This window comes from Aulonocara sp. 'chitande type north' Nkhata Bay, linkage group LG13 (assembly GCF_057382095.1).
Source record: "Aulonocara sp. 'chitande type north' Nkhata Bay isolate Kocher_YH1m ecotype deep benthic linkage group LG13, A_spYH_male_GT1.1, whole genome shotgun sequence".
Lineage (NCBI taxonomy): Eukaryota > Metazoa > Chordata > Actinopteri > Cichliformes > Cichlidae > Aulonocara > Aulonocara sp. 'chitande type north' Nkhata Bay.
Genome location: NC_141356.1, coordinates 27,662,214 through 27,677,411, shown reverse-complemented (window position 1 = coordinate 27,677,411; position 15,198 = coordinate 27,662,214). Strand labels below are relative to the sequence as shown.

General features: G+C 41.3%; 2 protein-coding genes across 8 annotated transcripts in view; one reads left to right on the top strand and one right to left on the bottom strand.

Annotated features, from left to right (window-relative positions):
• Positions 1-788: 788 nt before the first annotated feature.
• mapk8a (mitogen-activated protein kinase 8a) lies at positions 789-9,774 on the bottom strand. Of its 5 annotated transcripts, none has more exons than XM_086259619.1 (12): positions 9,616-9,774; positions 5,845-6,011; positions 5,463-5,592; positions 5,263-5,321; positions 5,013-5,151; positions 4,185-4,350; positions 3,879-3,950; positions 2,935-3,117; positions 2,697-2,821; positions 2,507-2,570; positions 1,779-1,856; positions 789-1,326 (listed from the first exon to the last, which is right to left on the bottom strand). In XM_086259619.1, the coding sequence occupies exons 1-12, from the start codon at positions 9,649-9,651 to the stop codon at positions 1,148-1,150; spliced, it is 1,398 nt and encodes a 465-aa protein (XP_086115745.1). In that variant the 5' UTR covers positions 9,652-9,774; the 3' UTR covers positions 789-1,147. The 5 variants fall into 5 exon arrangements, with proteins under 5 accessions (XP_086115745.1, XP_086115744.1, XP_086115746.1 ...); XM_086259618.1 differs by lacking the exon at positions 3,879-3,950 and adding an exon at positions 3,497-3,568; XM_086259620.1 differs by lacking the exons at positions 3,879-3,950; positions 9,616-9,774 and adding exons at positions 3,497-3,568; positions 8,052-8,287.
• Positions 9,426-15,198, top strand: part of ptpn20 (protein tyrosine phosphatase non-receptor type 20) — a 28,405-nt gene continuing 22,632 nt past the window's right edge. Inside the window, exons 1-5 of one of the 3 annotated variants that reach the window (XM_086259611.1) lie at positions 9,426-10,133; positions 13,538-13,685; positions 13,898-14,061; positions 14,791-14,856; positions 14,948-15,127. In XM_086259611.1, coding sequence (XP_086115737.1) covers positions 13,562-13,685; positions 13,898-14,061; positions 14,791-14,856; positions 14,948-15,127 — 534 coding nt within the window. In that variant the 5' untranslated portion in view covers positions 9,426-10,133; positions 13,538-13,561. The remainder of the gene's footprint in view (positions 10,134-13,537; positions 13,686-13,897; positions 14,062-14,790; positions 14,857-14,947; positions 15,128-15,198) is intronic. The other 2 variants (XM_086259609.1, XM_086259608.1) reach the window with 2 other exon arrangements.

Here is a 15,198-nt window from a genome sequence, read left to right as displayed (position 1 = left end):
ATGAACTATACTGCACAGAAAACAAAATGCATATAAATAGTGCTTCTGGATTAAATGTACATTACATACAATGCATCCTAGCTTGAAATAAACAAATAAATAAATAAATACAGAAAACAATACAGAAAAAAATATATACTTTTTTGCATTTCTTTCAAAATGATGTGTGCCAAGATACTGTTTCTTCACAAACATGTTTGAATGAGTGCATGTGTGAGGTAGAACTCAGAAAGATGCACCACAGAAGAGAGGAGCATCGGCAATGGAAGAGAACTAAAAATCATGGAATTGAGTAAGGGCACTTAAATTAAATATCTTAAATATCAGACAGCTGTAGATAATATCAGACAGTAGGATAAAGTGACTAATTTAGACTTGGTGTCTGGTGATGTCCCCAAAACAGCACTCAATCTAGCCAGTAGGGTTGTTACAGCGCTCACAGTAATCGACTCATTCTACATTTCTACTCGCTCTCTTTTCATCCAGCTCTTGCTCATCCAACAGACCGTCAACTACAAATTACATCTAAGTAAAAGAACTAGTCAGAATACAATCAGTTTACAGTACGCTATAGTAACAAAAAAAAGGTCAGTGTCAGGGCATTGACCGTTAGACTGTTTGCTATAAATATGCTAACTTGGATGCAGCAAGGGGCACTTTCTACAAGATGAGGAACAATATCAAAATAAAATCATCGGTTTGCATCAAGATCCAAGATCAAGTGTGCTATAGTTTACTGTTAGACAGAATTAGTGTTCATTCAAATGCCCCACCCAACCCACCCCCCACCCAAAAAGAAAAAACTATACAAAAATATACTCAACATAATGGTAGTGCTAACGGTATGGCATCTGAATTTGTAGTACTAGCTAAAAAAAGAAGAAAAAAAAATCAGATCCGTCTCTTTCATAACATACATCACAGTTTCACATCAAAACTCTCTGCAGCAAAAATACAGTAATAATGATACAATTGCAAACCACAGTCATTTACAGCTTTATATGGGGGGACAATCTGTACATTAAAAAGCACGGCTCTACAAACTAACATGACAAGTTTCATTGGCCTAAACCCTCTCCCATCACACACGCTGATGAGAAAGGACATTTCCGCGTTGTTCGCGTGTATGTGCACCGCGTGTCTAACGTTATCTGCAGCAGGCCAGCGCGCCCAAAGAGGTGTGACCGTCTAAGCTGCTGTCTGTTTCCGAGGTCATGGTGGGGTCACTGCTTGGGTCAGTGGGCTCTGTGGACATGGACGAGATGTCGTTGGCCGAAGAGGAAGAGGAAGATGTGGGCTGAGGAGGGCTGTCAATCACTGCTGCACCTGTGCTGCGAAAAACACACATCAACGCCTACGTTTCGTCAAAAATACACAGGTTAGTGATATTTTCTGGTCTTTTACAAGAAAATAAGCTACTTTCTGCTACAAATGATTTATATTAGGATGGGACTGGGCAAGCAGGATGTGCATCATTTACTTTGGCTCGGGAGGTTAAGTGGGTCATCCCACTCTCTTCAGCTCGTACTGTATAGCCCTCTAAGAGGTCAGTAAGACTAGAAAGCCAAGATATATCAGTGCAGTCCATCCTGATGTCTCACTGGCTTTACTAATAAACCATTTGTGCATTACTCAGTCATGCACAGAGAGTGGGTGTCTGAATCTTATGAAACTACAACTTGTCTTGTTATCTGATAAACAAACATTATGTGAAAAAAAAATATTGCAGATGAATCCTTTCCACCTTCTTATCTCCCTAAGTTCTCAAGATCACTCACCTAAAGGAGACGGCTGGCCTCTTATAACTCCGTTCCTTTTCCATTCCTCCCATTCACTCACTTCCTTATAAATCAGCTCTGCAAAAAAAAGGAAATTTGTTTTCATTCAATCTGGTGGGAGGGAAAGAGGAATCATCATATGCTTTCCCGTATAGCTGGAGTGTACTGCAACGGGTACGGTCCAAATAGCAACGTGTTACTAATTTGGACTGGCTGTGCTGGTGTGACCCTTCTAAAAATGATTGAGGGGTCATTATCACCTGGCAGGGATAAGGATGAGCTCATCCTGCTGCATAACTGAAAGTGATATTTACTCACAATCTTAAGTCCTCTCATGCCCAATAGAGTCAGGTTTCCCACAGTGGAAAACACTAACTGAGAGGCTTTAAAAAGGTGTCTAAAGTCACTAAATACACCATCTGGCAGCCATGGCAAAGATGCAGAGCTTCACCTGATGTTTCTTTGCATTTATACAGTCAATCCTGCTCTACTGGATCTCTTTGGATATGTTTTTTTGTGCTTTATTTTAATAGAAATTGATTAGGTCACCATTCATAACATCCTTATCACAAACTCTGACCACCTGGTAATTTGCCACAGCGTGCACATCATACTAAGTATCACTTTCAAACATCATAGCTTTCTGGTTCACTTCTGTGTGGCTTCTGTCTGGCAGGTAAATAATAAATTAAGAGTCAAACATTTACAGTCACAGGAAGCTGTCTAACCTTTCCACTCTTCCACGGTGTGCTCCCGTTCATCCAGTTGTTTGTCCGGGATCTTTGGTGGGGGCTGAGAACGAAAAAATGGTTTAAATGGCACATTGGTGGTACAAGAGTGATGCCAAGTTTCCACTGAAAGTGATTAAAATCTCATGTAACACATTCAAGAATCACGCAGTATCGGCGATCCACTTACCGCTTCCACTTCAGCTGGATCATACCAAACGTTAATATAGGGGTGCTGCAGGGCCTCGTCTACCGAAATACGCTTGGAGGCGTCAATTACTAACATCTTGGATAAGAGATCTCTAGCTTGGCTTGCTGTGGGGGTTAACAAAAAAAATGATGGCAATTAAGATCCCGTGCTATTGATCACAAGGATGTCATTTGATGAATCAGTTATTGGTTGTTTAAGTCATGACAAGAAACACCACCTTTCAGTTTGTTGTGATCAGAGTCGGCAGGGAAGAGAACATCTGGGAAGAGTTTCTCAAAGCTGTATCCAGCATAGCGGGGCCTGTTTTCTACGTACGTTCTTACTGAATGGTTCAGCTTCATTAGAAAGTCCTGAGATGGAGTGCCTAGCTGCTCAATTACCTTGTTCCACTGGTCGATGTCTGAAGCGTAAATGTTAAGGGAAAAGGCCACATACATACGCTCCAAAAGACCATAAGGGCAACATGACATTTAGCTTTCTTTGAGGTGCAAACACTAACAGCTCTACTCACATATCTGCACACAGGATCTATGGTGGCATGGCTATTCACTTCTTTTCTATTCAGCCAATAAATAACTATAGTGTGTACTCTCTCGCCGGCTACCACCATTTATTATCTAGATTTGCCTGCATTTTATCTCGATATGTGGAAGCAGCAAAGGAATGACAGAGGTAATGTTGGTGGAATGGCAGAGTGAAAAACTCTCGGGATGGTGGTGGATCTCTTCACACTAGATGAAGTGATGACACAGTGATAAATCAATGATGGGGAAGGATACGATCAGTGCCAGGGAACAACACACTTCCCCTGATCATCTCAGCCACAATGCATCCCACTGACCATACATCCACTGGAGGTGGACATTTAGATGGCAGGGAGGTGGACATGCAAACAAAAACGGTGAAGAGAAGGGAAAAAAAGGACACAAATGAACAAAAATAAAACAAAGTGAGAAGAATGTAAAACGGAACAGAAGAGGTGCGGCGATTAGAACAGAAGCGAAGCCGCGACAGCCGGATGTGGGTGAGCTCGAGTGGGAGAAAGCATTGTTGAACAGACAGTTAATGACGTGATGATGAAACAGAGAAAAATCTGACAGAAACTTTATAAAAGACTGTTAAAAAAAACGGCGAGGAAGAATTTAAAAGACACAAGGATACAGTCCCTTCCTGGGAAAAGGATTTTATGCCGAACCATTTCCGCTAGTATGCAGCCCACTGACCATATGTCCACTGAACAAAGCCAATAAGAGGTAAGGAGAATGCACAGCAACAGGTTAGTTATATATAAAAGGTGAGTTAGCAAGCAATTTCCCTTTGTGTAAAGAAGCATGCAGCTTAAAGCAAGCAAGATTTATCTCTAAAGCCTCATACTATGGTGCAACGGAAGTTCATTTTTTTACACTGAAAATCTAAAAAGGCAGACGGTGTAGACTAATAAGATACAGCACAAAGGAAATCACCCACCATTGGCTTGGTAGCCCATGCCCAGGATAACCTCAGGTGCTCTGTAGTACCGTGTAACTACATACGGTGTCATCAGGAGGCCCGTCGCAGCTGTCCGAGCCAAGCCGAAGTCTAAAATCTTTAGTGTGCAGTCTGACTTGACGACAATATTACTGGGCTTGAGGTCCTACAGAGGAGCAAACAAGCAAAAAGGCTTAGAACCTCCTTCTCCGTTTCAACAAAAGGCAGACGTGTTTACTGAGATGCTTTCCTCACTTTCACATAAATCTCATGGCAACAGGCTGATGTTTCATGCTAAGGAGAAAATAATGCTTCTTTCTTGAACAATGTTTGATCAATACTCGTGTCAGTAAGCGGCAATTGTCAGGTATCGGTGCCACAAGCACACTTGGCTGCATGTTTCTTGCAGCACTGATGCGTTGCTCTTGTAAATCACAGCGCACCCATTCATTTCACACCTGCTTCTCACTGATCCATATGAGAAAATGATTCAGCTTCCATCGTCAGAGGAGGTGAGAAGTCTGTATCAGCTTACAAGAACGGATAGAAAATCAGGATTTTGTTCAAAGATGTTTTATTAGGAATGTTTGCTCTGTCATTTAGTAGCTATAACAACATATGCTTTATAATAACAATATAATTATGAAGTAATCCGATTTCTGTTGGGGTTTAGTCATTAAAACTGTATTGAAAGACTGCATTCACCACTTAAAGGCGTGCCGGATGACCGTTTGCCCTAACACCTCAGCGTCAAGTATCACAGCAGGTTTAACAGGTCAGAACACTCCCTGGCATTAGTGTGTGTGTTCATGGCCAGCTGATGCTTACCCTGTGAATGATGCCAGCAGCATGGAGGTGTTTTATTCCGCACAACATCTGATAGAGCAGATAGGAGAGCCTCTCGTGGTCTAGCTCCATCTGTATGACCTGGCACAGGTTGGCATCCATCAGCTCCATCACCAAGTATCTGACGGAGCGGAAACCATTTACAGTTTAAGCTAAAGAGGCATTTCAAGAAAACACGTGACAGGATTTATTATATTTAGATTGTACACTGCCTGTGTAACTTGATACTTACACATCTTGGAATTCTTCGAATGATTTTTGTGGTGTAAATACATTTAACAGACCAATGATCTGCGGGTATAAAGTTGCATTAATCAAAATCGTGGCATTTCAAAATAAAATACAACTTGGGTCGCACGCACACTCAAACACACTGAAACCATTACAATGTCTCCTACTGGTGAAAAGTATCTGAGTACTTAGCCCACTTACATTTTTGTGATTGACACATTTCATTAGGACTAGCTCTCTGTACGCCCTCTTGGCGTGGGTCTGATTTTGAAACGGCCGGCTCAGCTTCTTGATGGCAACATTTCTTTCAAGGATTTGGTCGTAAGCAGAGCTGAAGAGCACATAAATCAGCATAAATGGGTGTAAGACATGATAAAAAAATAACGATACTCAAGTTCAACACCTTCGAGGTCTGAGCTTGTAACATAAAGTGGCACAATTTACAACTGATGTGGGCTTGAATTTTAGTTTTATCAGTAACAGAAGGTGTCATTAAATTAGATTGTCGTGGACTAATGGAAAGAGTGACCGCTATTTCTCCAAGCAGCTGTTGACTGAATAAGAATGAGGCTGAACCACTCACCAGACGATACCCTGTGCTCCTGATCCAATGGGTCTTAAATTCTGGTATCGCTTCAGCACGGTGAATGTTGAGTCCCCCACATCGACGCTGTAGAACTCCTTTTCTCTCTTGTTTTTATTCATGGTGAAATCTTTGATTACTGCCTTCTGTGCATCCAAAAATGTCCTCTGTGGAGACGGAGACGCGTTTAAATATTTTGCAGAGCCAGAACTACACAATAGATATCCCACTTGTCCTTCCCTGCTCCAGAGAAAGCAGATTAGGAGTAAAGGAGAAAAGAGAGTGCTGAATTTCACACTAAAAGCATTGCGGGCAATTCCTCATCTCAGCAAACTCTGAAACGCACCAAGACGGCAGATTTGATATCGTCAGCCGTGGTGGCAGAACAGCAGGCCGCGGGGAGGTCTACTTCATCATATGAAGCAACTCAGAGAGTGACTCTATCACATGGAAAATCAAGCCCGGTGATAATTCCGCTGAGTTTGGACCCCAGCCCAGGAATCCAGCTCAGTTCTACAAGCAGGTCCTCCACGGGCACATGTTAACTGGGTCAGTTTCCACCATGAGACTGCGAGCCCAGATAATACACAACACATGGATGCCGACTGGTGCGCACGATGTTCATCAAACTGAAACGCCTAAAACCTAAAAAAGGAGAAAAACTAAGCAGCTTCCTTTCACTTTCTTCAGTTCTTACATAAGTGACATAATCACCCTCCCCATTCTCATTCTTCCACTCTTCCGACAGACAGTCCATATGAGGGATATAATTGCCAGAATGAAGTGAGTCAGCTCTCCTTCTGTTCCTCCAACGTCACAAAGACGTCCATAACATCCACCTCCCTCACAATATGAAAATAGACATGCTGCTTCTTTTTATATTCCAGACCGGAAGACAATTGTGCTCATCCAAGTTATGACGGCTTAAACGGCACCGCTGTTGGTATGTAGCGATGGCCGTGATATGAATAGTTATTAGCTGCACATATGACGGATGATCTAAGCCATTATTTTTTGCAGTAATGGCTATCTGTGATGATAATTCGGGCCAGATTATTACAGTGAGGAAATTGCACTTGATATCTTCTTGTGCCCTATATTCATACTTGGTCACACACTGTGTTAATATCAATGTCCCTAATGTGAAATAACCGGTATTGATGCCTAGAACTGCACGTGGCAGCAGCAAATTCCCCTAAAATCAATTGCCTCACTGCTAGATTGCAGTTATGTGTCAGCTGCAGTATTTATAAGGGTTTCAGCAGCCACATTAGTAGTCTCATGCAGCACTCAAGAAGCTGGGAGTTTGGACGGATTTAAAGGCATGCAGAGTGCTGCGAATCATCGAGCAGCCCCAGGCTTTCTGCAAAAGCACAAATACAGCAGGTCATTCACAGAGTTCACTGCCTTCTAATGATTCACCATTTATTTTCTATAAAAAGAAAAAGTTGCTTCACTCTATCGATTTAACAAATAGCTTCCAAAGTCTATACTTCATTCAGTCAGCTCCTAGCGATACATATAAACATGAACACAAGAAAACCAGCATTTGCAATTTACCACAGCAGAATACAATCTCCCATTGTCCCAGCTTACATGCATCACTCATCAACAGACACAAGGGATATGTCAGCCATGTACATGTTTATTAGAGTTTGCCTCGTGGACACTTTTTGTCATATAGCAACCTTAAAATATGCTCAATCAAAAGTTTAGACAACCTGCTTTCCAGCGCATACGCGCAGAGAATGTACGGAAAAAGACTACAAGAAGAAAATGACCGCGCTGCGCCTCAGCGATACACATTAATAACAGAGACCGAGTGAAGGACCGCTATTATTCATCTTCAACCCATGTCAGAGTGTTAACCTTGGACACACGACCCCTCTGCCTTGTCCAGTCGATGGCAGAGATAGCTGACGGTGATAATAACGGCCACATCGCGATATGACAGCCAGGCCCTGATTTTGACACAGTCGGTGATGACACCGGTCGGCTTCTCCCTGAATCTGTGAGCGAACCGTACACGGACTATCAGACTTTGACGACATTTAAAACAAACAAGAGGGATTCTGTTAATCAGTGAGGCTACAATGTAACACAACAGCCGCTCGGTGAAGCGGCGTGAACGTAGCCACTTGTGACCCTCCCCCCACGACCAAACAATAAGCACGTCTGAGGAGCGGAGGTGCGAATCCTCCTCTTACCTCTGTCATCAAATCATCAAACTATCGATCCCCCGGCTGCTCGTTCAGCGGTGAAACGTTCCGGGGCTGCGGGCTATTTGTTTATGCCGCCGCTGAATGATCATTTATTCGGCTGCGCGGCTTAAAAATACATGACCTCACCAAATTTATTGCCTACGTTTCCATCTGACTGCCACTGACAGGCCGGGACGCGCAGTGCGCACGGGGCATGCGTCCCACCAACAAGACGTCACTCGTGCACAGAGACACACCCACCTCCTCCTCCTACATCCATCCTCGCTTCCGCTTATGTATCCAGCTATTTAAAAATAGTTTTGGCCAACTTCCGTTTGAAAAATATATTTATTCTGCATGCTTTATACTCGTTATGAACACAGTGGCAGTGCCGAAAATTAATAAATATTCTATTGTTAAGGGAAATTAATCAGAGCCCTAAAAATAATGATCATACTTCCAGTCAACAAAGCTCAGCAATGCAGAAATGTGATTTCCAGCTTTCAGTTTGTAATGAAAAGTGAATAATCAAAGTGAATGTCATACAATTTACCCACACAGCCATAAAGACAGTGGAAGTTCCAGGCTGTGTGGATCACTGAACACACAGGTCAGACAGAATAGTGTCCAAAACAAAACACCTTGGAAACAGATCCCAACCTCTTCCTAAAACTGACCTTGTTGCAAATCCTTCACAGGGGTATGACGTGAAGGTATGAAGTGAAGCTCTGGAACAGCTTCAAGCAAAGGGAATTCATAGTTTTTTATACTGTTTTCCCTCCTTTGTCAAGTCTGTTAGGTTATTCGGATATTTTTAATAGTCTAGAACTGAAGATATTTCCTTTAATCAATCTATCTATCTATCTATCTATCTATCTATCTATCTATCTATCTATCTATCTATCTATCTATCTATCTATCTATCTATCTATCTATCTATCTATCTATCTATCTATCCATTTTTCAACGTAGTAAATGATGGGTTTCTTACATCAATGATGCTAGTTTAAATTTCTATTTTACCTTAGTTAAACTGTCAGTATTTATCATATATATGCTATATTACAGTGGTTTCAATAAAATTATTTCAAAGTTGGACTCGTATTTTCCCGGAATAGTCACTGATGTAGCGGAACAGAAGATATAATATTGAATCGAAGTCAATATTTATTATCCCCTGTAAGCTGTTGGGTAATTTGTAAAGGATGAATGCTCTGCAGAAATCCACAGCATATTATGAAAAAGGGTACCATCTACAGTCCATCCATCAGTTCCTTCCTTCACCCACACCGGCGTACACTACACCAGCGTACGCTGCACGGAGCCTGCGAAGGCATGTGACTGAGTAAGGACATGAGATAAAATTATGTTAACTTAGCGCTGAGTAGCTTAAATTCTCCCAGCGCCCACCTCACAACCCTGGACGGTCGTTATTCATCTTTGTCCCTGCGTAGGTACAGACCCTGCAGAGACAAGCTGCGCGCAAAAAAAAAAACCCGACCTGGACAGCGATGGATAAACGTCCCAGTACAGACTCCCGCAGCAAGACGAGGCTACTACGGTTTCTTACCCCCTGTTCGAAGAGAGCCCGCAGTGTTATGATCATTGTTGAGGAGCAGCCCCACAGCAGCGAGCTCCTGCCCACTGGCGTGGCCGAGATCGTCCGTTCTACCCGGGCTTCTCTGTAGCGCACCAACACCGGGGATCCACCGCACCTTTGGGCGTCAGACGGATTAGTTAAATCGGTGTAGCTGATCTCACCCCACCGGCTATTGGTGGCTCTGACCCGTCGTTGTCAAACCGCGGGGCTAATCCAATCAAGTGTTTAAAGACGAGACGCCAAGAATAGCGCCAATTACAGTAAAAAGTTTCAGATCTTCAGCGTGGTGAGTGTGGTAATAGTGCAAATGAATGGGGCACCATGTATAGTTAATGTCATTGATGAATTGCCTGCCAGAACCGAGCAGCCTTCACAGCGAGGACATCAAAACAACAATGCGATGATCACGAGGATTACTTTGAATCCCTGGGAGTATTGAAGATAATACTAAGGATCAGACCGCTGACACAGGTTACATATGGTACCAGGTAACGCTCTTTATCAATTCATTTTACACTGCTGTTTGCCACATGTGTGATACTGGTGTCTTCATATTTTAATTACATTTTATTGATTGCAGATTTGAGAAGATATCTAATCTGCTTTAGGCACAAACCCCAGAGATACAGCCACAAGACTGTAAAGAGAACGAACTATAAAATGTGTAGCTGTGATGTTGAGGCCTGTAAGGACAAAAATGGTCTGGGTGAAAATGGTTGTATGTTATAGACTGCTTATGCTGTAATCACAACAAACAATCACTCACCATGATAGCTTTACGCCCACTGTATCATACTTTCGATTCACATTACTGGAAGGTAGGGTTTATTCTCACCTTGTAGCCAGAAAGAAGGTTGCATGAGACCTAGATCCTTGAAGAAGCGTGATGTCCTAAATTCCCCAGAATATATCGCAGCATTTGGATGTGAATCTACATCAAGTGTCTGTCTGCTTCATGATTAAGTAAGAATGTTTTACTAACAGTGTAGGAAGGCTAGTCATCTAGTGGTTCATTAAATCATAGTATGTTCCGTATCTTAGTCCAAACATAATGTATGAAGGACAAAACACTGTGTTTGCACGCTCCAATTATAATGAGTTTAAATGAATGTCTATATGTTCTACAATTATAATGTAATTATCATTGTCTGCACTAGTGATGGGTCGTTCGCGAACGAAATGGCTCTTAGAGCCGGCTCTTTGACGTGAACGACGCGAGCCGGCTCCTTATCGCGAGCCGTCACGTGGGTTTTTTTTTTTTTTCTTTCTCTCAGCCTCTCTCTCGCACTTTTTTTCCGCTTCACTCTGCACGCGAGCCTTGTGCTTTACGCTGGGCAGAGGGGGGAGGGGCGGTAGTTACACTCAGTAGCACAGGAACAGAGCCAGAGAGAGAGAAAGAGAGGCAGGGACAACAACATTAGAAAGGTATAGTAATCATCCACAACTATTTTCAGTTGCAGATGATAAAGGATTGAGAAAGTTTATTCATGCAGGTCCATATGACAGAGAATATGCATGTTCTTTTAGTTTTCATATTATAATTTATATTTAATTGTGTTGTGGTTTGCAGTGTTTTGTGTTCTTTTCACTTTAAATTTGTGAAAGGAAAAAGCTGAAAATTTAAATAGTTAAAACTTGAAATGTGAATAGTTGATTTTTGTATTATGATTTATTTATTACATTTTATGTGGAGTGAATAAATAAAAGTATATTTACGGTGGCCCCTAGAGACAAAGCACATACAAACTTCAAATCACGTACGAACTCTGAAGCATGTACAAACTCCAAAACACGTAAAAACACGTACAAACTCCAAAACACGTAAAAACTCCAAAACACGTAAAAACACGTACAAACTCCGAAGCACATAAAAACTCAGAAGCATATAAAAACTCAGAAGCATATAAAAACTCAAAACACGTACAAAAGACAACAGAAGTGCTCCAGGATGCTGGGCGCAGTGTTGAGCCTTTGTTATCTTGTGGCTACACAAGCCAGCAAGTACCAACGACCGGATTTGGTGTGTGGTAATAACAGGTAAATGAACTTTTTTTAAAATTATTTGAATATATATATGAGTGCCTGTGTATAAATACACAAACAATACACACATGCTTTCAATTGTGTAATTTAAGTGATCTAGTAGCTCTGCTTTGGAAGTTCAGTTCATGCTAGAAATGTGTTTTGGAGTTTGTACGTGTTTTGTCTCTAGGGGCCACCGCATATATTTATATATAAACATATATAAATAAAACCACTTGTTTTTATGTTAGTAATTCCTTTTGTGCATAATTTTATATTATTGTTAATAATAAATTAATTAAAGCAACAAAACAACCTGAAGAACCGGTTCGGAGCCGAAAGAGCCGGCTCTTTTTAGTGAGCCGAACCGAAAGAGCCGGATCTCTAAAAAGAGCCGGAAATCCCATCACTAGTCTGCACGGGAATATAGATGTTCTAATAGAAACTGAAAGTTTGATGTTGATGGTGAGTTCACATACTTGACCTAGACCATCAGCAGATCCATGTTGTTGTATGTACAGCATGATTCCCTTACAGTTTCCTCACAAATTTAGTAACACATAAAACTATTGTTGCTATAACTACCATCCAATAACCAGGTTTTTCTTCAGGCTCCAGTAGCAGTGTGCCTCTTTACAAAAGTTACTCTAATAGCTCTACAGAAGCACAGTTGCTGAACTTTTACTGAAGACTAGATCGGTGGGGGTACAGACAAATTTCATACTTTTAAGGTTCATTCAAAGCACCCTTCTGTAATCTGCAGCAGGATGATTCTATGATCTCATCGATGTAATTTTACAGTTGTATCATTTTAGATTTTAAACCTCATAGCCTTACAATTTGATTAGAGTATTTGTTTTTTGCTACCGAATTTAATCTTGTAAGCCAAGGATAAGTTCAGTTTAAGAGGGAGATTTAATCAGGTCTAAAGTAATTAGGTTGGTTTGTATCTGTAGAAACAAGCCTATTATATTACTGCTTTAAAAGATTTAGACTAACTTAGAGTCACAATAAAACCAATCGATCTGGTAGAATAAGAGGCCGGGTGATCAGGTTATACTGGACTTAATCATTCACCAATAACAACCAGATTCTGCCATTGGCCACTGAGAAAACTCAGTTTAACCTTTAGCTTTGGGAAAATCAACATGTCTGTTTTACTCACAGTGTTATTCCTCATGTTTTCATAGAAAGCAAGTAAGACTGTTTATCCATTTGAGACCACCCATAAGCGTCATTACTTGTTTTTATCACAGTCGTCCCAAACAATGGCAAGTTTAGGTCCAGTCCAACTGGATGTTCATCTATATAAAATAGTAAACTGCTCAGCAACCACCATAATGCTCAAAGTAAGAAAAATACATCTATATGCAGCACTCAAAGTGCTGTATATAGATGTGGTAACTGCATAGTATGTAACAAACTAACTTGGGATAATGACACACTTGCTTTGGTGCAAGAATGAAAGCTTCCTCAGGACTGCCCCCAGGTCAGAGAAAAGCCAATTAGTAGATGGGAGTGGCAGAGAAAGTGACAGGCAGTAAGATCAAAGCACTAAAGTAGTCTGAATCAGTGAAAAGGATTTTTGTGTTTATGAAATGTCCCAGAATCTCTTACAGCTCTCCCTCTAAAGTCAAAAATATTGAGGGAAATATATAATAAGTCTGGCATAAAGAATAACAACTAAGTGTCATGTGTGCATGTCTTACTTTCACATACAGCCTCTTGTACATACCTGATTTGCATGTAAAGCGAGGAAAATTAACCCTCTCTTTAGAATATTACTATCAAAAATGCCTCTAATGAGTCGCAATTTGCATATGTAACGGTGTGTATTATGCATTTGTTCTCCGTGTGCATTCCCCCTCAGGTGCATACGTGGAGTGTGTGCAGAATGAGCAGCACGTTTGTTACATTAGCTGAAGTACTGGAGGCACGAGGGGGACCTCTGCTGGAGGAGGAGGTCTGGTCCTTGCTGCTGGGCACTGCAGAGTCTTTAGTGGATGTCTCTTATAAGGGTAAAGCATTTAGGACCCTCCCCACCTCACTCCCTGTTATTTTAGCCTCACATACATCATGCCTTATAACGCCACGACCATACTATCATGTTGCGCCAGTGGAAAATCTATGAAACCATTTAAACATATCGTGCATTCTTGCTTCCCTCAGTGGGACTTTAGTGTAAAACTACAGTAAAGCCGATAGTACATAAATGTTTCCTTTTTTTCAGGTCAAAACAATATGTGCAGTATCATAAGCCCCACCTCCTTGCTGCTGTCAGCCACTGGTACCTTAGCATTTAAGAACTGTGGCCTATCAGATGAGGTTTCCACATTCGCCGCTCCGGAGATGCTGCAGGGCCGTGCCAGCTCAACCAAACCTGCCACAGAGAGGGTCAGTGCGCGTGTTTTCGTACCCGTATCTCACGTGAAAGTGGAAGGCAGATTTCTCAAATAGTGCAGAGTACTAGAGCCTGTAGCTTTACAGCTTATTAGCAACTTTAAACTCTGCAGTGACTTCGCGACGTTAAGAATCAATCCAGACATAAACTGATGTGTCTCTTTCATTGAGTGGAAAATCTTAGGATGTCTGGAGCTGAAGGTCGAATAAGGTGTAAGTGCGCCATCTAGTGGCTGAAGAAAGAGAATCACGACCTGAAATCTGCACTTGTGAGCCTTACGTGTGTACATTGTCCAAAAAAGTAACTATTAAAAACAAATTATAATGTGAAAATGATCATACATTTATATAACAATATTTCGTATTTGAAAAACCACTATATAGAATTCATGTTCAAGAAATATGCCTTAAAACTCCAAAAAAGAAAGCACAATGTGTTGTTGCCTGCTCCCTTTTGCTTCAGTAATCTGCATTTCTATTTTATACATCCAGTATATGGCATACCCCCGATTTAATCAATCATGCTTGAAATAGATTTATTTTTATTGTTTTAAAGATTCTCTGTGCAAACCAGCTCACGTTGATCTACTGTATCTATCTTGTTCTTACTCTTACTTGCTTCTTACTGGAAAAACTTCACTCTCATTCATATATAGGTATCGTCACTATTATAACACATTATGAAGGAATGCAAAAGTAAACCTGGTTTTATCTGTTGCATAGATGCTGGTGTATTCACTGGGTATGACTCTCTACTGGTCAGTTGATTTTCACCTACCTCAAAATCAGGTAGTAGCCCCTTATATAAAATCATCAGTTATTTTCTCATTAACCATCACAACTCAGCTGTTGTAATTATTATTTAAATTCTCACTTTCAGCCGGTTCAGTTGAGTGACCATCTAAACAGCCTCCTCCTCAGCATGTGTGAGGACCTGTCTCACCGCCGGGTAAACCTCAACTCCATCCTGGAAGCCTGCGAATCCCAGCTCAAAGCCTCCATCCTGCTGCCCCCCGCCAAAGTCATCAGGCAGCTGGTGGAGGAGGTTTTTCATGAATCAGTGAGTCGGAAAAAAAAGACTTTCTACACTAAGGTCATGTCTGATGATATTTTATGTTCTCATCAGCCTAT